This window comes from Rhinolophus sinicus, chromosome 1 (assembly GCF_057876585.1).
Source record: "Rhinolophus sinicus isolate RSI-liver-muscle chromosome 1, RSI-T2T, whole genome shotgun sequence".
NCBI lineage: Eukaryota > Metazoa > Chordata > Mammalia > Chiroptera > Rhinolophidae > Rhinolophus > Rhinolophus sinicus.
Window position 1 is genome coordinate 52,491,188 of NC_142501.1, and position 24,888 is coordinate 52,516,075.

The following is a 24,888-nucleotide window of genomic DNA, read 5'->3' on the forward strand; positions in this document are numbered from 1 at the left end:
TCATTAGATTAAAACAAAGTTGTCAGGTGTTAAAGCTGAGGTAATTTATTGATCACATAGTCACAGGTAAAGAAACTGATTAAATTTTCAGATAGCCTTTTCAAGTTCAGGGAAGCCAAACTCTTTCTTTACTCAATCACATTAAACTCAGTTTTCCCATGTTGTGCTGGTAATGTAAACTCAGGTACATTGCCTCCTCAAAGCATTATGTTTAGGACATATACATGAATGTATTCATGGAGTTCATAGTTTAAAAACATGTATGTGGTGCAGTCTAAAAGATGGAAATTACTTTCATGTATTATTATTGTTATTAATGCTGCAGAAGCTCTCATCCTCACTCACATTTTTATATTTATTAGTGTTAAATTTTACTTTGGAGAGCCATTTATTTGCAACATTTTTAGAGGACCTTTTAAATTAGGGTAGCTAACAAAGATATCAAGATTACTGGACAGTCTAATATAGTTGATGTATTTAGTGTTTTTCTCAAGCTGTGACAGTTTCTGTTAAAATCAATTTTTTTATAATTTTAAGTCAAATGTAGTTATCAGTTATCTATTTAATAGAATTTGCAGCATAGTAACTAAGTTGTTAATTGTTTATGAGAGGAAAGCAGCTGGTGTTAGCTCATCTATTTGGGGGATGTATCACATATTAGTTTTGGATCTTGTTGAATATATTTTTTTCTTCTCATTCTTTCAGATTCATCAGGATTTATTTTTGATTTGCAGTCCAATACTGTACTGGCCCAGGGAGGAGCTTTTGAGAACATGAAAGAGAAGGTATGATTAGTTACTATAGATAGTAAACTTGAATGTCATAGTAAAATTTAGGTACTAATACAATCGGTGGCTACACAAATTCATTAAGGGAAATTTTAAGAACAAAACAGAATGCCACTATATCAGAGAGTATATAGGAAGGTTTTGAGAAATCAGAGCCTATTAAGTACAAACATGATTTTTTTTTTTGCCTATCTCCATATCTATTCACCCTAAATTCTCTTGAGACAATATTAAGTAATTAATATTATAACAAAGAATGTTTATATGGCTAAGTGTGTATCTCATTTGGCAACATTTTTTAAGGAACAATATGTGTAGGTTCTTCCCATTCACTTGAAGAGTATTTTTAAGTCCAGGAGACTTTGGAAAAGGAAGAGAAATAGATCTTCCAAGTAACATTCCTTTGGAAGAAAACCAGCGGTTTTTTAGTAATATAACCCGTAATGAGCTATACTGAGAAAATCATAAAAGCTTTATGTGCTTTTTTAAAAAAAAATTTGTCTTATTAAAAAAAGTGTATTGTTGATTATGGAGTCATAGATGTATATAGGTTCAAGAATATAAACACGTTCACATTTTTTAAAAAAATAAATTTTATTGGGAAATATTGGGGAACGGTGTGTTTCTCCAGGGCCCATCAGCTACAAGTCGATGTCCTTCAATCTAGTTGTGGAGGGCGCAGCTCCCTGGCCATTGTGGGAATCGAACCGGCAACGCTGTTGTTCAGAGCTCCCCTTCTAACCAACTGAGCCATCCAGCCGCCCAACACGTTCACATTTTAAGTTATCAGTATCTTAGCCAAGTTTTGCCTAAAGTCCATTTGCTAAGTTTTTGTTCATCTCAAAAATGTGTATTACAAATTATCCCTCTTTAGGTTATAGATTATATAGCTTCCAACTTGTATGGTTTTAAACTTTATCATTGTTTAATTAAGCCTGAAACAGAAAAAGCATAGAATGATATAAAAGCAAGTGTACTAAAAAACTCTTATGTTCTAATACAGACTGCTTATTACTTGGACAAGATACCTTCTCCTCATCTATAAAAGGGCTTCCTTTTCAAGCAGTATTGCTTCCTAGGTAACCTGAAAACATTCTTAATGTAAAATACCTAGAAATACAGAATGAAAAATAACATACATCATTTTAAATGCATAGCTGAACACAAGAAGTAAAGGAAATCCCTAGGGGTCAAGATATCTATAGAGGAAACTAAAAACCAGAGTGGTAAGCCTGAGTTAGATAACTGATGTGTTTTACCAGTCTCAATAACAAATGGGTTTTACCACACAGGGCCCTAATTCTCAAGGCTTGTCCTGGGTTAGGAGTAGGAGCTGAGATCTTATCTAAGATTGAAATCCAAAAAATATTTTACCTTCAGGGAAAGGGTGAACTAGAACAAATCTTCCCACTGACTTTTGAACACAATATTCTTCCTGTACTTGAGGGATATATTTAAAGGACAAAAAGAATTGCAAATAAATCTTACATTTTATTCAGTGTTTTATCATCAGTAGTAATATATCATGGTATTATTAATAACATTATTTTATGAATATTATGGACTAAAACAAATCAGTAAATCATTTAACATTTTTAGGAACTAAGTTTAGAGGAAAGAGATACATGTTTAAAATCATATAAGAAAAAATCTTTTAACATTATATCTGAATTGAAGATGTCAGTATGAACTTGTGTTATAAAAAACAAAATCTCCTAGCTCTGTCCACTGAAAGGACCTAGAAATAAAGACTCTCCAGTAGCAGTAAGCACACCTAGCTCTTAGATCTTGGTTTCCATCTACCTACCTACCTACGTGGTCTCCCTACCAAAAAGAACCAGATCTTTTTGGAGAAATAACAAGTTTTACATTGTGCAGTAAGACAAGAAATGAAAATTACAAGGATTGGAAAGGAAGAAAAAACACTGCTGTTATTTATAGACAATACAATTATCTACATAGAAAAACCAAGAAAGCAACAAATTATTAGGAATAATAAGAGTTCATCAAGGTTGCTGGATATAAAATTGAAATATAAAAATTAAAACAGAATATGCAGTTAATACAAATTGTATTATTTTTAATCTCAAAAATCATAAAATACCTTAGGAATAAATCTGACAAATTGGCATATTTATTTTAAAGAGCAGTTTGTCATTATCTAATTAATTTGTAGATGCCCTCCTATTCAGGAATTCGACTAGTGGTTATATATACAATAAGAGACATTCTCTCACTGTTCACAGAAGACCTGATGGTTTTTTTGTTACAGGGTGCTAAACATTGTTTTAGGCACTGAGGATTCAGCAGCAACTAAGCATAGGAATGTTCATTAAGTCCTTTTTCTTAATAGTCAAACATTGGCAACAATGTAAGTGTCTATCAACAGGGGAATGAATAAACTGACTTTGTTTATACAATGGAAATGCAATGTAGCAGTTAAATGAGATATATTTATCAACGTGAAAACTGAAAAACTGTTACATGAATGAAGCAAATTGAATATAGACATGTAGGATATAAAATTTATGCAAAACAATAGTGTATATTATTTGTGGATAGATTACATTACATAAAAGTGCAAGAACACGTATCAAAATAACACCACATTGAAGGTAGAAATTTCTGTGGAGGAGGGAAATGGGATCTATGATGGATTTATGGGGGCTTCAGTTGCGTCTATTTCATTAAACTGGCTGTCATGTAGTGAGTGTTCACTATGTTTTGTATGCCTGAAATAATAATTTAAATTATCTTTATTGTGTTATATAATTAAATGATATGAAGTAAAAATGTTTTGAAAAATGCTGTAAAAAAATCTCAGTTGTTGTTGGTGGTGGTTCATTAAACTTTTTACCTGTATGCTAAAGTATGCTAAAAATTGATGCGAAATTAATTCCTGATATCTAAATTAAACCACCCTTTCTTGAAATAAAATCTAGCATAATACCTTCTATTTCTAGAAATGTTCTGCTTTTCTAAGTTTTGAAATTAATTTTTATGTGTTGTTAAATCACTTATCTGTTAATCATTCCCAGTGAGATGGTTGTATGTACTCTCACTGACACTAAAGAGTGATGCGTACTATTAAAAATGAAATGTCACTCTGCGTTATTCTCTGTGATAGGCCTCAGTTGCCAGCTGACCTACTTATGTTAAAATTAAATGACCATGTCATTTTTTCCAGATAAATGCAGTGCGTGCAATAGTTCCCAATAAGAGCAACAATGAAATCATCCTGGTTTTGCAGCACTTTGATAATTGTGTGGACAAAACAGTGCAAGCATTTATGGAAGGTAATTCTAGCTCAGATTTTTGTAAGTTTGTATTTGTTCAAATAGAAATTGCTTCAGACTTCTATAACATTCATTCAGCAACCTGGCGTTTCATATATGATATAGCAGGCCCCATGGTAACATAACGTACCATGCCCTTTTAAAAAGATATCTCTTAAAGATACCTCTTTCAGCCCTAGAAGGACTTCATTTATAAGCTGTAAGATATCTGGAATAAAGGGCAAGCTGAGAAGAAGTCCATCATTTTACTCAAAATGTTCTCTAATGGTATTTAAGAAATCAGGTGGTCAGTGGGATAAGGGACTTGATTGGATTTGGGTTGAATAAGCATTTTAAAAACTCTTAATGACAATGCAGTAATCCAGTGACCCAGCAATAGATGGCAAACTCAAGGACTCTGCATTCTCTTCCAGGCTCCAATACCATTTAGTTTGGATCTGGCAAATGATTCACATGTATGGGTTTGAGTTCCTTATCTAACATACGAAAGAATGATGGGCTAAGCCAAACCTTCAGATTTATAGAATGGAGGAGTGTTTACAAACTTCTTCCCACATAACTTGTTTGAGAAAAACTTTGCCTGAAACTATTGCATCATTGAACAGCTACATCAGATTCGGCTTTCCTATTTCTATTTTTCTGCCAGCACAGAATAAACAGGTCTAAGTACTGTAAGGTTATTCTCCATCGTCATCTGTTTTCTCTGTAATGTTAGTGTGTGGGTCTAGGGTCGTGTGCAGCTGTGTCTAAAACAGCGCAGCCAAGGTGGTGTGTAAACTGGAGGAGAGGGGATGGCATACTGGGGCTGACACCACTCACCTTTGTCTGGTCTAAGCTATATACCGGTAGATAAAAGAATTTTTAAATGGTCAGGCTGCATTAGTCTCTTCTTAGAAGAACTTACTGAAAAAAGTACATGGAGAAGAAGGATCTAAATGGGCAGGTATTCCAAAAGGTAAGCATGATATGATTATCTCATTACATTAGCTCAGAGACTTGAACATTAACTTTTCCTATTAGGAACTTCTGAAATTCTTCAGGAATTGCAAAATGCAAGGACACTAATTCCTGCGTGACCATGCATGTGGTAGGAGAGAAAAATCTGTAATTGGTTTCTCTTACAGGTAGTGCCAATGAAGTACTCAAAGAATGGACAGTAACAGGCAAGAAAAAGGTAAAAATGAATTAAATTTAAAAGCATGATATTGATATTTATATTATAAAATTTAGACTCTGAAAAAATATTTGAAAGAAAAGATTTACAGATGCATCTTCAGTTCACCTGGTTAAAAAAAAGTCTTCTATGACATTGAAACACAGCTGTGTACATAGAGTTCCTCACCATCGCTCCCATGTGATTTAAGGCAGGAAATAGAATGACTGACTGCCATGGTGCAGTTGCTGAGGGTACATTAACATTAGGCTGGAATGAAACGAGAGTGTGCCAAGGGAAACAGAGCTCCTCGAGAGAAAGTGATCTTAGTCCAGTGGTTTTCAACATCATTCATATGATAGATCAGTTAAAATAGTTCAGATTTTTAGGTCAGACAGCTGTGTTGTAGTCTCTAATATTAATGAGCTTTGACTTAAAGCCCAAAGAGGGGCTTTGCTCCTACTAGCTATACAGAGGGGTCCAGCGTTCCAGTTGAGGGAGGTAGAAAGCACTTGGGCTGTGGAGTCAGCCAGAACTGGATGTATGTCCTCTTCCACTACTTAGGGGCTTTGTGACGTAGGAGTATTATTGAACTTCTGTGTGCCTTAGTTTGCTCATCTCTAAAACAGGAAAACAATACTAACAAATACAAGTTCCTAATGTCTAACATTAGTTCTCATTTCCTCCTCCTTACCACTTGAAACCAAAATGCTTTCCCCAAAGGATATTGCCGTAGCTGGTCTGAAAATGCTGACCACAGCTCTGTACTCTAAGTCTACTTTCTTTAAGAAATGTTTGAAGTATGTATTTTAATCAGGTATCTCTTTGAAATCTCCTTGGGGTCTTTTCCTGTGTTAGGTTATTGCTGAAGTTGTGGAATGCTGTCTTGATGACTCTAAATCACTTCATTAGGAGTTCTGTTACGTCTTGACCAAACCAGGCTTGGCCCCAGTGACCCTTGAGGATTTTTCCCAAGGAGAACCTAATACTACTACAGATTTCCCTGAAGTTCTCCATACCTGCAGCTTTGAATATTTGCTTAACTTCTTCCCATGGCTTTGACCTAACATAAATAGCTCGGTGTGCTCTGGAGGACACTAGCTTATTAATTTATTGACCCAGAATAATAAGTTATTAGTGGTGTAAGATATGCATGAAGCTGGAAAAGTATGTGATGGAGACACATACATTTCTTAAACTTTGGAGAAAGAAAAATGGCTTCAGTTTGGCAGATCCAGATGCGCAAATCCCGTCCAGTTAACTGTTGGGATTAGTTCAATAGGATAAACATGAGCAGTGACTGGGATAGTTATCATATACATGGGATAGTGATATGAAAACTTAGCCAATTCACATGGGAGAAAGTATTTAAGAGAAAGATGAGAGCTGAGGGGAGGAGAAAATTACCGAGTTTCAGTAGTGCTCCTGTTAGAGAGGGCCGTGAGAAGGGTTTGGGGAAAAATTGATTCAGTCATGTCAGTTTAGCCTTAGCATAGAATTAAATACTGCTAGTAGAGCTGTGGTTTGACAAAAAAAAGATAAAGGACTTTTTTTGTTTGTTTTAATTTTACTATTTGCTTGGGTAATATATTCATGTGGCTCCAAATTCAAAGCTACAGAAGTTAGTGCACTGAAATGTCTTTATCCTGTCCCTATTCCCCAGCCATTTGGTTTCCCACCCCATAGGTAAACAGTATTATCAATTTTTTATTTATCTTCCAGGATGTTTTATGCATATATGGGCAAATATGAATATATATTCTTTTCTTTGCCTGCTATTCTTTCATGTAGTATTTCTTGGAACTTATTCCATGTCAGTATATAAAGAGCTTTCTTATTTTTTATGGATGTGTAGTCATCCTGCTATTTGGATGTAATATAACTTATTTAACTAGTCCTTTTATTGATCAACATTTAGGTTGTTTCGAGTCCTTTGCTATTATTAAGACTATTTCAGTGAATAACCTTGTACATACATCATTTTGCATATGTGTTGACCCAGGATAAATTCCTAGAAGTGGAATTACGAGGTCAAAAGAGCATATGCATTTTTGTAATTTTGGTAAGTATTACCAGATTGCCATGGAGAGTGCCACTTTGCACTCCCACAATAACCAGAGAATGCCTGTTTCTCCATACCCTCAACCCTGTCAGCCCCACAGTGTTATCAAACTTTTTGACCTTTGTTAATCCAGTAGACAAAAAAATGATATTGTAGTGCAATGTTTTTCCCCCAATATTTTTATTGTGGTAAAATACACATCACACTTACCATCTTAGCTGTTTTTAAGTGTGTAGTTTAGTGGTATTAAATACATTCATAATGTTGTGCAACCATCACCACTGTCATTTCCAGAACTTTCGTTTTTGTTTTTTGTGGGTTTTTTGAGGCTTCTATTCTAAGCCATTATTTGCCAATGAAGGCCGTATATTTTATTTCTTTTCTTTCCTTTTTTTTTTTTTTTTATAAAACCATCCTCCATCTTTTTTTTCAGATTTGTTGGCACCTAATGTTACTTTTTTTTTAAATGTAGTTTTTCTTTTTTTTTAAATTAATTTCAGGTGTACAAAACAATGTAATAGTTAGACATTTATCATTTATATCGCTCACAAAGTGATAACCCCCTTCCCCTAATCTACTACCCCCTGACATCGCATACAGCCATTACATTTCATTGTCTCTATTCCTAATGCTGTACTCCGCTTCTTGTAAATATATATAATTGTAGTTGACATTCATTATTGTTCAGCTTCAACTTCAGGTGTACAGTACAGTGATCAGGCATCTACATCATCCCTGAGGTGGTCTCCCTAATGAGACAAGTGTCCAACAGATATCCTATAAAATCTTTACAACATTATTGATTACATTCCCCAAATTGACTTTCGTATCCCCGTGGCAATCTTGTGGTTACTGATTATGCTTTCTAATCCCCTCACCTTCCCCCTTATCAATTTTATTTCTTTTTTTATTGAGGATAATTGACACATCCAACATTATATTAGTTTGAGGTGTACAACATAATGATTTGATATTTGTATTGTGAAATGATGCCACAATAGTCTATTTGACATCTGTGACCATATATGATTACAAAAATATTTTTCTTGTCATGAGAACTTTTAAGATCTATTCTCATAGCATTTTTCAAATGTGCATCTCTAGATCTCTTTTCATCTTAGAAAACTGAAACTCTATGCTCCATTAAAAAGTAACTTTTCATTTCCCACTCCCCTGGCAACCACCATTCTACTCTGTTTCTATGATTTGACTACCTTAAGTACCTCATATAAGTGGAATCATACAATATTTGTCTTTTTGTGACTGGCATATTTCAGTTAGCATAACATTCTCAAGATTCCATCCATGTTGTAGTATATAGCAGAATTTCCTTTGTTTTATAGACTGAATAATCCATTGTATGTATATCACATTTCGCTTATCCGTTCATCCATTGATAGACACTTGCATTGTTTCCATTTTTTAGCTATTGTGAATAATGTTGCTATGAAATGGGTGTACAAATATGTCTTCAAGACACTGCTTTCATTTCTTTTGGGTACATACTCAGAAGTGGAATTGCTGGATCATAGGGTAATTCTAGTTTTAATTTTTCGAGGAACTACCATACTGTTTCCCACAGCAGCTGTACCATTTTACATTCCCACCAACAGTGCACACGAGTTCCAATTTATCCACATCCTTGCCAGCTCTTGTTTTCTGTTTTTTGTTTTTTTTTCCATCAGCCAGTTAATGCTTTATTGACACCATGATGCTCAGGCCTTGACCACATACTTCCACAGTGGGGGCAGCCATTTCTTCTGCTGCTGCTGCTTGGTCTTCAGGTTCTCTGTTCATGCTTGTTGAGCCGGTGGCATGGCACGCATTTTCTTGGGTGGCAGATCCAGGGGCTTGTACTTCTTGCCCTCATAGAATTTCCTGAGGTTCTCTTTCTGAGTCTGGTTAATGACGGTGAGAACACGGGCGATGGGTTTGTGAGCAACTCAGATCTTGGAGAGCTTGAAGCCGTGCCGCCTGTCACTTGGGCGTCGCTCAGCTGGGACAGCTTCACCTTCAGGTCGTCCAGTTGTTTCAGCAGCTGCTCCTCCTCACTGCGGTCTCCAGCCTTAATCTGGGCCATGGCTGCACAGCCCACTGCAGCCGCCTCCTCCCGTTTTGTTTTTTTTGATAGTAGCCTTCCTGATGAATGTGAGGTAGTACCTCATTTTAGTTTTGACTTGCATTTCCCTATTGATTAGTGATGTCGAGCGTCTTCTCGTGTCTGTTGGCTGTTTGTGTATCTTCTTTGGAGAAGTGTCTGTTGAAGTCCTTTGCCAGTTTTTTAATTAGCTTTGTTTTTTTGTCATTGAGTTTAGGAATTCTCTATATATTCTGGATATTAATCCCTTATCAGATAAGTGATTTGCAAGTATTTTCTCCCATTCTGTGCGTTGTCTTTTTACTCTGTAGATACGGTGTCTCTTGATGCACAATTTTTTTCTGAATTTTCATGAAGTCCAAGTTGTCTATTTTTTCTTTTGTTACCTGTGCCTTTGGTATCATACATATCCAAGAAATCATTGCCAAATTCAATGTTGTAACACTTTTGTCCTACATTTTCTTCTAATACCTTTAGTGTTTTAGGTCTTACATTTACGTCTTTGATTCATTTTGAGTTAATTTTTGTATATAGCATTAGGTAAGGGTCTAACTTTATTCTTTTGCATATGAATATCCAATTTTCACAAGCACCATTTGTTGAAAAGACTGTCTTTTCCCCATTGAATGGTGTTGACATCCTTGTCAAAAATCATTTTACCATGTATGTGAGCTTATTTCTGGGCTCTCTGTTCTATTTCATTGGTATGTATGTCTGTCTTTATGCCAGTGCCACACTGTTTTGATTACTATAGCTTTGTATTAAAGTTTGAAATTGGGGTGTGAGTTCTCCAATTTTGTTTTTTTTTCTGAGGTTGTTCAGCCATTTGGGGTCCCTCGAGATTTCCATATGAACTTTAGGATAGGTTTTTCTATTTCTACCTAAAATATAATTGGAATTTTGATAGGGATTACTAAATCTGTTTGGATTCTGACATTTTAACAATAAGTCTTCCAATTCGTGACTATGGAATGTGTTTGTTTATTTATGTCTTTAATCTCTATCAGCAGTGTTTTATAATTTTCATTGTACAATGGTAAATTTAATTCCTAAATATTGTATTCTTTTTGATGCTATAATAAATGGAATTGTTTTGTAATTTCCCTTATCAGATTGTTCATGTATAGAAATGCAACTGATTTTTGTGTATTTATATCCTGCTACTTCACTGAATTTATTAATTTTAACTGTGTGTGTGTGTGTGTGTGTGTGTGTGTGTGTGTAATCTTTAGAATTTTCTACATATAAGATCATGTCATCTGCAAACAGATAATTTTACTTTTTCCTTTCCAATCTGGATGCCTTTTACTTCTTTTTTTTTTTTTTTGCCTAATTGCTCTGGCTAGAACTTTCCATACTATGTTGAATAGAAGTGGCAAAGGGGGCATCCAGGCCTTCCTTGTTCCTGATCTCTGAAGAAAAGCTTTCAATCTTTCACCATTACTCTCTGTGGGTTTTTCATATGTGGCTTTTACTATGTTGAGGTTGTTTCCTTCTATTTCCAGTTTTTTGAGTGTTTTTATATGAAAGGGTGTTGAATTTTGTCAGATTATTATTATTTTGTTTTTTGCATCAACTGGTATGATCATGTGGTTTCTTTCTTTTTTCCTTCATTGTGTTATTGCAGTGTATCATGTTGATTGATTTTCTTATGTTGATCCATTCTGGCATTTCAGGAATGAATGTCACTTGGTCGTGGTGTATAATCCTTTTAATATGCTGCTGAATTTGTTTTGGTAGTATTTTGTTGAGGATTTTTGCCTCAGTGTTCATAAGGGATATTGGTCTGTAGTTTTTTTATAGTGCCTTTGTCTGGTTTAGGTATCAGGGTAATGCTGGCCTTATAGAATGAGTTAGGATAGGAAGTGTTCCCTCTTCAAGTTTTTCAAAAAGTTTGAGAAGAATCGGTATTAGTTCTTCCGTATGGATGTGTCTTTTTTTTTTTTTCTTTTAAGGAGGCCTCACAGTGGCCCATGTGGGGATCGAACTGGCAACCTTCATGTTATTAGCACCACGCTCTAACCAACTGAGCTAATCAGCCACCCCAGTTCTTCTGTTAATGTGTGGTCGAATTCATTAGTGAAGCTGTTTGAGTCCAGGACTTTTCTTCCTTGGCAGATTTTTTATTACCGATTCAGTTTCCTTACTAGTTAGAGGTCTATTCAGATTTTCTATTTCTTCATAATTTAGTCTTGGTAGGTTTTGTGTTTGTAGGAATTTGTCCATTTCATCAAGGTTATCCAGTTTTTTTGGCATACTCTCTCGGCATAGTACTCTCTTACAAGTCTTCATTTCTGTAGAATTGGTAGTAATGTCCTCACTTTCATTTCTGATTTTAGTAATTTGAGTCTTCTCTCTTTTTTTCTTAGTCTACGTAGGCAAAGGTTTGTCAATTTTGTTGATCTTTTCGAAGAACCAGCTTTTGGTTTCATAGATTTTCTCTTTTGCTTTTCTGTTCTCTATTTCAGTTATCTCTGTTCTGATCTTTATTATTTCCTTCCTTCTGCTAGTTTAGGGTTTTGTTTGTTCTTATTTTTCTATTTCCTTAAGTTGTAAAGTTAGGTTGTTCGTTTGAGATCTTTCTTTTTTTTTTATTTAATTTATTGGGGTGACAATTGTTAGTGAAATTACATAGATTTCAGGTGTATGATTCTGTATTACATCATCTATAAATCCCATTGTGTGTTCACCACCCAGAGTCAGTTCTTCTTCCATCACCATATATTTGATCCCCCTTACCCTCATCTCCCACATTTCAGATCTTTCTTGTTTGTAATGTAGGCATTTATAGCTATAAATTTCCCCCTTAACACCACTTTCACTGTATCCCATAAGCTTTGGTATGTTGTACAGACAGTTCCCAACTTATGGTTGACTTCTGATTTTTTGACTTTGTGATGTTACTATTGCAGCAGCAATAGTATTTAGTAGAAACCGTACTTCGAATTTTGATCTTCCCCCATGGTAGCAATATGTGGTGTGATACTCTCGCACGATACTGGGCAGTCGCAGCTCCCAGTCACCACGTACGTGATCATGAGGGGGAACAACTGATAGATACTCTACAGTGTATTCATTGTGTTAGATGCTTTTGCCCAGCTGTAGGCTAATGTAAGTGTTCTGAGCACATTTATGGTAGGCTAGGTGGGAAGGCAGTTTCCTGAGGCTTCCTCCTCTGCCATCTGCCTAGAATCCTCTGCAATGCAGTTTTAATTTATGTCTCTTATTAGACTGAGGTTGCATTTCATTTCATATGTTTATATCCTATATAATTTTTCTATTGCATTATTGTTTTATTTGCTTTATGTTAGAGCTCTCTATATATTTAGCTCTTTGTATATAAGTTGCACATATTTTTTCACATTTTGTAATTTATCTTTTGATTTTGCTTATGGTGGGTTTTGCCATGCACAGATTTCTTATATTTATGTGTCTGAGTTTATCCAAAGTATTTTACATAGTTATTTTAGTCAGTAGTTCAACATATACAGAAATGTGTTCAATTTCTGGAAGAGCATATGAGAAATTAGTAACATTGCCTTTGGGTAACTACAGTTACCTCTGGGGGTAGAGAGGGTTCTATTTCTTTCTTCTTCTTTTTTTCTCTCTCAAATTTTTAACAACCATTAGAACAAAAAGAAGAAAAGCAAACCAAAACCTGCAGCAGAAGCAAGTAGCAGTATCCCAGATTCCAGTAAATCGGTTTCCATTCAAGAGGAGCAATCTGCACCTTCTTCAGAGAAAGGTGGTATTAATGGTTACCATGTCAACGGTGCCATCAATGATACTGAGTCTGTGGACTCACTCAGTGAAGGTATGGAGACACTGTCAGTAGATGCCAGAGAATTAGAGGACCCTGAGTCTGCCATGCCACGTATGCTGGACAGAGCAGGTGAGTTTATTAACAGGTCTTTGAAAAGTTGCATTCTATTGAAAATGACCGGGGTTGCCTGGATGAGAAAGCGGTCAGTTAAATCTAGTTAGTCTTTCACTTTTTAGTTTTTGTTACCTCATGTGGAAGAGTCATATTTTGAAATTATCAGACCTAGAAAAATACAATTCTTGTTCTATTGTCTCATATTTTAATTTTAGTCTAAAGCAGTCTTGTGGGAAATCTTCTAACTTAATCCCTTAGTCTTAGAGACTATAGAAAGTGACTTTAAGATTTTTAAAAATTGCACACTTAATAAGAAAAATGATTATAATGAGTTGATGTTGATGTTATTATTCTAAGATCTAATACAGTGAGGAATATATAATAACTGTAATTCCATGGTTTTCATGAGAAGTAGACTATTAGTTTTTATAATCCCACATCTATTTTTCTAATAAAAAGTTAAGATTAATGTTAGTTGTAAATTCACATATCTTGTACATTTTTTTATTATTAACCATTTTGATGAGGGCTGGGAAGATATTGGGAATATCTCTTTTAAAATAGTTTTTTAAATTACTTGTTTGTTAATCCAGTTCCCCTTGCTCTGTTGATGCTGGCTTCATAAATGCAATGCCAATGTAAGAATTATGCTGTACTTTCAGATGTTCTTTTATTGATTAGTTTGCACACACAAAAGAAGATTTAGAGAAAAATATAACACCTACAGTGACCTCAAACAAACCAAAGACAGTGGCTTCCATTTTTTTTTGGAGCTAGTTCTCCTCTCATGTCCTAACTCTTTGCCCTTTCTATTCCCTAAAGCTTTTAAAACTCTTCCTTCCCTAGGACAGTGTAAAACTCTTTCTTCCCCAGTGTAACTTATAGAAGTTACCAGAAGTTGGTCATGTTGACTCTGTCAACTTCCTTGTGCCCAGAGTTACAAGGAAGCTACCAAGGTACAAGGAACAAGCTAGCCTATCTAGAGATGGGTAACAGAGACTCCTTTTCTTCATCCGGGATGCTGCGTAGAGCTGAGCCAGATGCTACTGATAGCCTCGTCTCACTGATTCTGCTCAGTTGATTTTGTTTATAGCCATTTAAGAGGCATAGTTTTGCTTTTTTCTTTGTGTACACGTAAGACTGCTTGATTGATTTACCCTTAAATTTTGCTAAAATACTCTCATGTTTCTCTGACAGGATCCATGCTGGAAAATGGTGTCTCTGATTTTGAGTCCAAGTCTTTGACTATGCACTCTACTCAGAATTCTCAACAAAATAGGAATGCTGCTAAATCTCTCTCAAAACCTCAGTTTTCAAATCTGGGCATGGAAGATGTTCCACGCTCCTCTACCAACAAAAAGCTAGGTAAGCTAGAGGCTACCTTTCAGAGAAAAAAACACATCTTTGTTTTTGGCTAAAGAGGATAAGTCATCTCTTTGTTCCCATAGATTAAGTCTGAGGTCAGGAGGTAATCCTTTTACTGATTTCCAGGCAGTGACTACCCAGCTCTTCCCCTTACTCTGTACACAGTTGTAGTGTAATAGTAGTTCAGATGCTACACAATCTTGTTACAGTATCTGGGATTCTTTTTGCGAATGAGTGTCAAACTCTACTGCCAGAGTGACTTTTATGCTACCATTAATCTGTTCTTTTATTTGCTTTACTGTAGCTGTTTGTGCTGTTTCCCCCATTTTTATCTCCTGGTTGACTCAACACTAAAAAGCTCTGCCATCTCTGACATGACATTTGAAAGAAATATTTTCATTTATCTTCACAACTTAATGCTCTTACTAAAATCCGTCAGACTCTAGCTTTAAACAAGATCATTTTCTCTTAAGTAAGTACTTAGCATCGACTGGTGGTAGCTCTTTGCTTTTTTTAAATTTAACTATAATAGTCATTTTAAATAATCAGTAAATAAACAGAGATAATAGCCCTTTTGAGTGTTGTACATCTAAGCATGGTGGTCCACTCCACTAAACAAATGAAACATAGACTGTAAAAGACACTTGTAACCTGTAGCTCTTTATTGAATTATTTATTCCACATGAGCTAAATTTAATTAGTGAAGCTCTCCTTTTTCATCTTTCTAGCATAACCCTCAATTTGGTTGCAGAAAAGCAAGTCTGAGAATATTCAGACAAGCAAAATAAAGGCACAAGCCTTGAAAGCTTTTAGGTAGATTTTAAATCAAATTGAGATGATAAAGAATTTAAATGAAAATTGAAAAATCTCTTCTGGGCACATTATAAACTTTTTAGATCTGTGATTCCAACTATCAGTATATATATAACTTTGAAACTGTTAAATGTAGAAAGGTTAATAGAACTCTTAGAAACTGGTTAAAATGTGTTGGGTAGATAAATACTGTATTTTATCTTTATCTCCAAAGTTGGCTTATCCACATATAAATGCTTCAAACTGTACTACCGAGAGAACTTTTCAGTTTTATAATGTCTACATGGTGAAATATATTCTAAATTCTGTCATTTACAGAGTTTTGAAAATTTGGTACCTGTTCAAATAGTTTTTTTAGTCTTTTTTCCCTCTCTGTTTTGTTTCATTTTGGCTAGTTTCTAAAATTGCTGTCTTCAAATTCATTCATTTTTTCTTAACAGTTTCTAATCTTCTATTAATCCTACCCAGTGTATTTTTCATCTTAGACTTTTTTTTTGCATTTGTGGAGATTCATGGGGAGGGGAGGTTTAAAAATATCTTCCATGTCTCTCCTTAACATGCTTTCCTCTACCTTCTTGAACGTATGATATCTGATTACATTAGCTGTTTGGACGTTTAATCTATTTGATTCTGCATCTGTGTCATTTCTGTATCATTCTGCATCTGTATCATTTCTTTTCATTGACTTTTCATTATGGGTCATATTTTTCTGCCTTTTATATGCCCAGTAATTTTTTATTGGATGCCAGACTTTGTGAATTTTGCTTCGTTGATTGCTAGATATTTTTGTATATTTAAAAGTATTCTTGTGATTTGTTTCTGGGACTGTTACTTGGAAACAGTTTGAGACTTACTTTTAAGCTTTGTTAGGTGGAACTAGAGCAGTCTTTATTTTAGAGCTAATTTTGCCTCATTACTGAGGCGGTACCCTTCTAGGCGCTCTGCCTAGTGCCCCGTGTGGCTGGATGAACATGAGCTATTCTTGCCTGGGTGAGGTCTGGGGATTGATTGTTCCACCTGCCCCTTTCCAGTGCTTCTTTTCCCTGTCTTGGGTGGTTTCCTCACACTCATCCATTCAGAATCCTCTGTACATCTCTGTACCACTCTCTCATCCTTGTGTACCTACCTCTCTCCAGTACTCTGCCCTGAGAATTCTTGAGGCAGTAAGTTGGGGCAATTATAGCCTCACTTCTGTTTCTGTGTTCTCAGTGAAAAAGTACTGCATATTGTCCATTGTCTGAAAACCATTGTTTCAGACTGTGTGCTAGTGTGTGGGAGGGGGCTTGTTTAAGGCAGGAGGGTAAATCCAATTCCTAGTACTCCGCCTTGGCCAGGATACTTATTTTTTTAAATCTATGAAAACATCAGGTTTTTTTTTTTTTTTTTTTTTGAGGAGAGTGGCCATTTAGGAAACACTCTTAGTCCACACGTTTGTTAGTTTACATGCTTAGGAGTTCAGATCCATCTTTCAAGTTTCCTATACTTTATTAATCTTTGGGTTTCTTTCCAAGGTTCCAATATTGAAAAATCTGTGAAAGACCTCCAGCGCTGCACAGTGTCTCTTGCACGGTATCGAGTTGTAGTTAAAGAAGAGATGGATGCTTCCATTAAGAAAATGAAACAAGCTTTTGCAGAATTGCAGAGCTGGTAAGTTAAGTTGCATTTGATATCAGTAGCATAAAAATTATCATTAATAAAAATGGTCAGCCATTCGTCAAGTTCTTTACTTCCTGACTCCCTAACTACTTTACATAGTGGGGAGAGACTTAAAAATCCTATGAGAGATAATAGCTTTCTGCTTCGTTCTGCTTCTTTTGGTCACAGTGTGAGAATGAGTGGGACAGAGAACTCATGATTCTCTAGAAATGGGCCTGACGTTGATATTGTTTGGAAAGGGACAAATAATGACTGTGTTTCCCTGAAAATAAGACCTAGCCAGACAATCAGCTCTAATGCATCTTTTTCCCCCACCCCTTTCTTCTGCCAACCCCCAACTCCCGTTCAAGCTGTTGTTTCTCAGTCTAGTTGTGTAGGACGCAGCTCCCTGGCCCATGCTGGTGTTATGAGCCTTGCGCTCCCCCAGCTGAGGCAGCCGGTCGCCAGTTGTTGGTTGGCTGCTCACAGCAGCTCTTGCCGGCTGCCGGCCACTCACGCTGGCCATTGGCTCTAATGCGTCTTATAGTAAAGTAAGACCGGGTCTTATGTTCATTTTTGCTCCAAAAGACTCATTAGAGCTGATTGTCCAGCTAGGTCTTATTTTCAGGAAAAGTAGATCGGTATAGAGTAGATCATGCATCCTTACTTTAAACCAGGAATCTGTAACCACAGCATGATATTTTTGAGCAAAATTATAAAGTAGAAAAAAAAAGTCTGTCTTTGTTTTCCTACCTTCTTTCATCCTTCCTAGTGCACCCCACCATCTCTTCTATGCCTTATTATCAGTCATTGATTTGTTTTAATTTTGTGTTTTCAAACTGTTCTAAAGAAACTCATATCTTCAAATATACTAATATGTATTCTGTAGGGGATATACAGTTTGGTAGTTAAAGAAGCTTGAAAATACTTTTTTAAAAATTTTACTTTTGGACTTTTCAGTGCCTTTAAAATGTTAGTGTGCATTGTAAATCTGTAAGAGGGAGCTATACTATGCTGTTTCTCAAATGTATGTGAGTATAAAATCTTTTGGGGGGAGAAATATATTCTAATGTTTTCTAGAATACGAAAGCAGTTTTAACTATTAGATATTAGGTGTTAACTGATATTTAAACCGTAACTAATTTCTGGGGAGTAGTCGCATTTTTAAGGGACTTTTTTTTTGAAAATGGAAAAGACTTAAGGAACAAACTAAGTAAAATGATGGGAAGACAGGCAGCTAGGTTGATATTTTGGGATATAGGACTGTCCCCTCTGTTATCTGTAAAACTTGCCTGGATCCGAGAAATGAGAGGAAGTGATCATGAATAAGAACGCTCCCCTAGGCACATATCCCACTGCCTCTGTTCACGAACTGAGTCTGGTTACTTAATTCCTCAGCAGATGAGAGAGAGGGAGTCTCAGTTCCTGTTCTCTGCAGTTGAAGGAGGGAGTGAATTAACAAAGATGTAGAACAAAGCCTCCAGAAAGTTACTGAGCCCTGTATTTATCATTTGCACAGTGTAAATCTTCCATTAAATCGTTATAACCAAAAAGTACTTTTAGGTTAGATAATTCATCTACTAGTCTACCCATGCTTTGTCCTGAATTCCAAGTTTCCCCTTTCTGGTTTTATAGCGAGAAACTTAATGTCATATCTTCTGTTTTTTTGCAAACATTTTTGCTCCAGCCAGGTTAGTCATTGTTTCAAAACTTAACATGCACATTTCCTCTTACATATACTAGCTAATGCCACTTTCCCAGCCTAATATGCTATCTAAATCCAACTGATTCTCCCAAACTTACCTTAAATTAAGTTCTAACTTCTGGAAAATTTTCTAGGTAACTGATTTCTCTTTCTACACTGGGAGGAAGCAATATGCCCTTTATCCTGGATTATTATAATATCAGATATTGTTGGCTCATTTGGAAAAGAATAAAGAACTAAGAGTAGGTCATTACAACTTTGCCTTGATAAGCCTCTGGTCTCCATGATTGTTTAGCTTATTGGTTACTTAGCCACAGGATCTGATGCCATTCAGAACCAACCTGAACCAGGAATCACAGTTCCGGGAGAGGGATTTGTGAGTTCCTGTTGGCTTGGAACCCCGCCAGGGGGAGCCTCCTTCGATAAATGACAAATGAAATGGTTTCCTGCCTGGGAACTGTGTATTTAGGATTGATTAGTAGACATAGCAACCAGGTCAATTTAACTTGAGGAAAGAGATTACCTGCTCTTTCCTGCTGGTATAAAACCCTTCTCTCTGGCGGATTGGGTTTTAAACTACCTTCTTTCAGTGTCCCTTGTAGTTGTTACCTCAAGACATAATTGGCAGGTGAGGTAACTTCATCTGGCACCAAACCAGAACTTGAAGTTCATGTCTCTTAGAAGCCATTTCTGTGTGTGTGTGTTGGTTATAGTATAAAAGCAAAGTAAAACGTTCTAATAAATATGCAACAATAAGATTAAATTACCCCTGATGTGCCACTAGGGGAATTATATGGACAACTGCTTTCAGTTTGAGGCCAAATGAAAGCTGACACATACCTGTGGGAAGATAAAAATCAGAAGATTTCTAGTATGTAACAGATTTTAAATCGGTCCATATTGGTGATTCAATAATAATCATCTCTGGACCCAAGTTTACATTTCTTGTTCATTAATATAGTATATTAATATGATTAATATAATATATAAGTTGTCATATAATGTGTTGGTGAAAAATACCAATAGGATGCACACTCAGCTTGCCTTTTAAATAAAAATTTCTATTTTATTGAAAGTTAAAAGGTACTTACAAAAGGAGAAAATGGGTAAGAGAAAAAGACTGTCAAGAGATTTGAGATTATACAACACATAAAGTCAATGTGAATCTGTGCTTAAGATTTTGAAAAATTTCCTAGCTGATTCCTTCTTGACCTTAGAAAAATTACTTTTATTTGAGCTTCTCTTTTTTTCTCATATTAAGCTACCAGTAGTCTTACCAAAGGCTTTTAGATCTTTAAATGTAAAGGCTGTATAGAGATGCTGGAATCATTTTATGAACCAGAGCACTTTAAAAAATGTCTGAAAAGCATAGAAATAAAGGAATGGGCTAGTGTAATGTATTCTAAAAAATGTACATATCAGTTTATAGTTTTAAATTATTCTTCAGTTTTTCCATGTTTAGGACATTGATGCCTTATTTCTACTAGTCCTTACCTCCATGGGCCGCAGTGTTCTTCGATTTAAAAACTTAACTCTTTAACCATCTGTGGAAATAGCTAATAACATGTGAAGATTACAGTTTGCCAAACATATTCAATCATATGATCTGATTTATTTAGCTGGATTTCTGTCCTGTAAAGTAGGAATTTTTCATTCTACTTTATTATTAAGAGGGATTTGAGTCTTAGGTTAAGTTATTTACTTAACATGACATTGTAAGTTGCAGACTCAATATTGGAATCTATGTATTCTAATTCCCAGTAATCTTATGATCTTCCTCCCATCCATCATTGATGGCTCACTTCCCTACTAAAGCTTGGAAGAAGGCTGGAGACTATTGGTCCATGTCACATATGTTATTTCCTCTTCAGCTTAAAGGCTATGTAGCAGAGAAACCCCACTGTAGGAGAATTTAAGGACTAAGGAATTTAGTCATTGTGGAGCAGAAGAGGAGGACCAGGATTTTGACTGAGCCTATGGAAGCCTTTATAAGTATTTTTTCAGTTCAAAATAAAACTATAAGAAGGAATTTTCCATCCAAATATTCAGTGTTCTTTTTGTTTTGTAATTCAGAAGGTCCTAAATCACTCTTCTTAAGTCACAACTTGGAGTGACTTGTAATTCAGATATTCTTCAGGTCAGATCTTAGTTGTGGGAAAGGTAGGAAGGTTACAGGGAAGGTCACTATGGAGTGGAGTCATTAGAAAACATTTCTTGGAGGAAATGAATCATTATCAAACTTTGAAAGCAGCATGGAATTTACATTGGCAGAATAGATGAGGATAGAACACTGCATTTAGGAAATACGATATAAGCAAAGGCATAGAAAGGACATGTAGGGACTACATGGTGTAGCTAAAGTAAGGGGGGTAACATATACAGTGGTACCTTGGTTTTCGAACGTCTCCATTGATGAACATTTTGGTTTATGAACGCCGTACACCCAGAAGTAAATGCTTCGGTTTTCGAACACGACTCACAAGTCGAACATGTCACACAGCTTCCACTAAATGCAAAATCCTAAGGCCTAGCTGTTGGCTGTTTTCAAACGTTTCAGAACTTGTGGATTACGTTCGAAAACCGAGGTACCACTGTACTTGAAAGTAGTGAAGGATGAAGTCAGAGACCAAGGTAGAATGAGAGCATTTGATGAAAGAATCTGAATTTTGTGTATATTTTTTAAAGCTTCCATTATTCCAGAACTCTTATGTTTACTATATTTCCCATAATTATAACAATAGTTTTTTAAAATAGAAATGAAAGTCATGTAACTCCACCATCTTAACACAATTTGTTTTCTGTGTTCCCTCATGTACCGTATCTAGCTGCATACACAGTCTTACTAGTTGTAGTCATAGTGAGAGTGTGATTTTGTATTCTTTTCATTTCAAGTTATTTTTTATTTACATCTGTATTACTGCAATGTATTAGTGTGTATACATGTTTATTTAAGAATTTCTAGGCAGTGGATCTGGACTGTATAAGATTTATCAGAGTTAATATGAAGGCATTTTACTAAATAGATATTCTGTTGAAACTGAAAAATCAAGATGAGTACAGACAATTAGAGTAATAATTGCTTTTGCCACTTATTGAGCTATTATTGTATGTCAAGCTTTTATGCACAATATCTCTAATGTATATAAAAATGTCACTTGTAGTGTTACACTCATTTTACAGAAGAGAAAGATGGGCACAGAAAAAAATAATTTGTCCAAAGTCATACTTGATGTTAAGTGACATTTTTCTGGTTTTCTTTTTCTGTGTCTTATCAGGTGTCTGTTTGCCTTTACTCTTCGGTCTCTGCCTTCCTAGTCCACACATGTCTCCCTTTAGACATTGCAATAGTAATTCCAGAGGGAGGATTAAAAAAACACACAAATCACAGTTTCAAATGTAGATCTTGTCAGCCGCTCACTATGTGGCTTAACACTAACAATTTTTTCTTACCAACTAGAAGCTTGGACAGTATACTCCCTGGTAATCTAGATTGCTGCTGGTTCTTTTTCCCTAAACATAGTGTAAAATATGATTGAGTATTGGTATCATGGTATCTATTATTACTTTAAAATTGAGATGTTTTTGACCACCGCAAAAGAACAGAAAGACCATCCATTGAGGACCTGTCTCACAAGTACAGCTTATATTCACATTCTAACTTCTTAAAAGCTCTTTAGACTCTTGAAATATGAAATCACATGTCCACATACTTTGTAGAGGACTCCTGACAAAGAGGAAACCATCAAAATGTTCACAAGATCCAAATTTGATTTAATAAGCTAGTTTTTTGTTGTTGTTGTTTTGTTTTGTTTCAATTCATTTTACCCCAGTTCTTCAGCTCAGTATGATGACCTGGCTACCTAACTGGTGTTTTTTTGTTTTTATTTTGAGCTCAGATATATGTAAAATACTGCAACAAGACCAGTGCTGGGAGTATAGAGTTAGGTAAAAGATACGAAGCATCATTAATTCTCTGCTAATAAAAACTACTGACAATTGGTTGTTTTATATGAGAAGAGGGAAGTGTCTTTAGAGAAATGAAGGTGTTTGCATTGTCTTTGCTTAGATTTCTGCTTTGAGTGCCTAATGGAATTAGAACAAACAGGTTTTAGGTTTTCAGCAATTAAAATCAAGTACAAATGTTTTCTAAGAACATTATTGAGTGATTCAGAGTATTGTCCCTTGAAATAATTGGCTGTGGAATTACCAGAGTTGTGTTTCCATTATAACATTGTTTTCTAATGCAACAACCGTAAACAAATGATAGTTAACAATTCTTTGGTACTAACGGCAATATCTAGAATTAGCTACATGTTAAATATATTAATTAAAGGGATAGGCACAGCATATCTTAGAGATATGGATGGTAACGCTACAGAAACAACTATTCTGAGCAACTACATTGCACAAAAGCTTTAGAATAAGTTGAGCAAATGTGAAGGTAAACAGTCCTGGTAAGGAGGGAAGGAAATACAGAACATTCAGACATTTACCAGTCCTTTTCCTTAGTAACAGTGAACAATCATTTAAAACCATCTTTCATAATGAAGAAAGGATTTGGAAATTCTCTACACTGTATAAGGCCTGGGTTTAATAAGACCTAGTGTCTTTCTGAACGGAATCCCAGCAATATTTAGCTGAATTTCATTAGCAGTTTCAGAATTCAGTGTCAGATGTGTATTATGGTGTGTTTCCATTCAGGAAAGCCTTCAGACAATAGTTGCAAGCTTAGTACCCTGTAGATTGGAGTGAGCAAGGCAGCAGAAAGTTGACAGTCTGAATGAGCCTTTCATCACTCTCCGAGGGGACTCATTGCTTGCAGTTATGGCATCTAAAAACTGTTACCTCAAAACACAGGTTCTTTTGAATCTCTTGGCCCAGATCCATACTGGAGCACCATTTAGCTTAGGAACAGATGGAAAACTGTAGCTTGAGTTTCTTCATTGTTAGAAATTTGTAGCTCAGTAAATTATTGTTTTTAATTGTAAAAAATGCCTCTGCTATTTATTTTATGCTTAGACTACTTTCCACTTTTGAACTCTTCCCATCTCTATTTTTAATGCATATATCTCCCCAACTTTTTATTATGAAAACTTTCCAAAAACAAAGTTAAAGGATAGTACATAGATCAGTGTTATTTGCTGCATGTGTGTGTGTTTAGGTGGAACCATTTGGAAGTTGCAGACATCATGACACATCACCCCGAAATGCTTAGTATGAATGACCTAAAAATATGGTCATTCTACACAACCATAATATATTATGTTATTATATAGTTTTGTGTTGATCTCAGCCTTCCATTGTGATACTGTCAGCTGGGAATGCCCGGGGGCACTCAGTTGGGCCCCCGCTACTGTGGTGATCCCCCACATGAACCAGTGTTGTGGCTGGACCAGCCCTTGTGGTTCTTATTATAATTGCGAGATGCACCACGGTAATAACATCAGGGAACTTTGAAAAACAAGATGTATTACTCACAGGTTCTGGAAGGTACACAGCTCTCCCAGGGCCATACAGCAAGGTCAGGGGGTGGGGGTGGGGGGGGAGTCACACCTGGGATTCTGCTTTTGTTGGGATCAAGGGAAGAATACATAGGGTTTTGTAGGTTTACTCTTTATTTGTGAATTTAAAACATAAGAATGTGAATTGAAGTGCAGAAAAGAAAAGTAGGGTCACTCAAGTGGTCAGTTATCTAGGTCACCCAGGGCTTTCTAAAAGGGGATCTTCATGGGTGGGGTGACCTGGCTTTTTATCTAGTTGTGTAGCTGGCAATATGTTTATTTGAGATGGATATCTTTGAAGTGGACACCTCAGCAATTCAAAGTTTAATGTCAAGCACTTAACACCGTATGTATGTCCGCATTTATTCATTTTTGTATTTTAAAGACTTGTGAAAATTTAAGGGAAAATGGTTAATATTCATCAAGCTTTTCTCTGAGAAAATATTCCAACAGCTTCAGTTAACGAATAGATTCCTTTGTTTAATTCTTGGCTGATATCACAGGACTTTTCAATAGATATTGTATATAGATTGCAACATAAAAACAACAAACAAAAAGAAACAGAAGTATTTACTGCTGTTCAGTGTTTTGTGGC

General features: G+C 35.7%; 1 protein-coding gene and 1 pseudogene across 1 annotated transcript in view; one reads left to right on the forward strand and one right to left on the reverse strand.

Annotated features, from left to right (window-relative positions):
- SPATS2 (spermatogenesis associated serine rich 2) overlaps positions 1 to 24,888 on the forward strand; it is a 102,071-nt gene that overhangs the window by 65,129 nt on the left and 12,054 nt on the right. The window contains exons 3-8 of the mRNA XM_074325734.2: positions 706 to 785; positions 3,976 to 4,084; positions 5,209 to 5,258; positions 13,028 to 13,289; positions 14,472 to 14,639; positions 16,964 to 17,099. Of these exons, the coding sequence (XP_074181835.1) occupies positions 706 to 785; positions 3,976 to 4,084; positions 5,209 to 5,258; positions 13,028 to 13,289; positions 14,472 to 14,639; positions 16,964 to 17,099 (805 nt within the window). The remainder of the gene's footprint in view (positions 1 to 705; positions 786 to 3,975; positions 4,085 to 5,208; positions 5,259 to 13,027; positions 13,290 to 14,471; positions 14,640 to 16,963; positions 17,100 to 24,888) is intronic.
- Positions 8,813 to 11,291, reverse strand: LOC141570101 (large ribosomal subunit protein uL29 pseudogene; annotated as a pseudogene).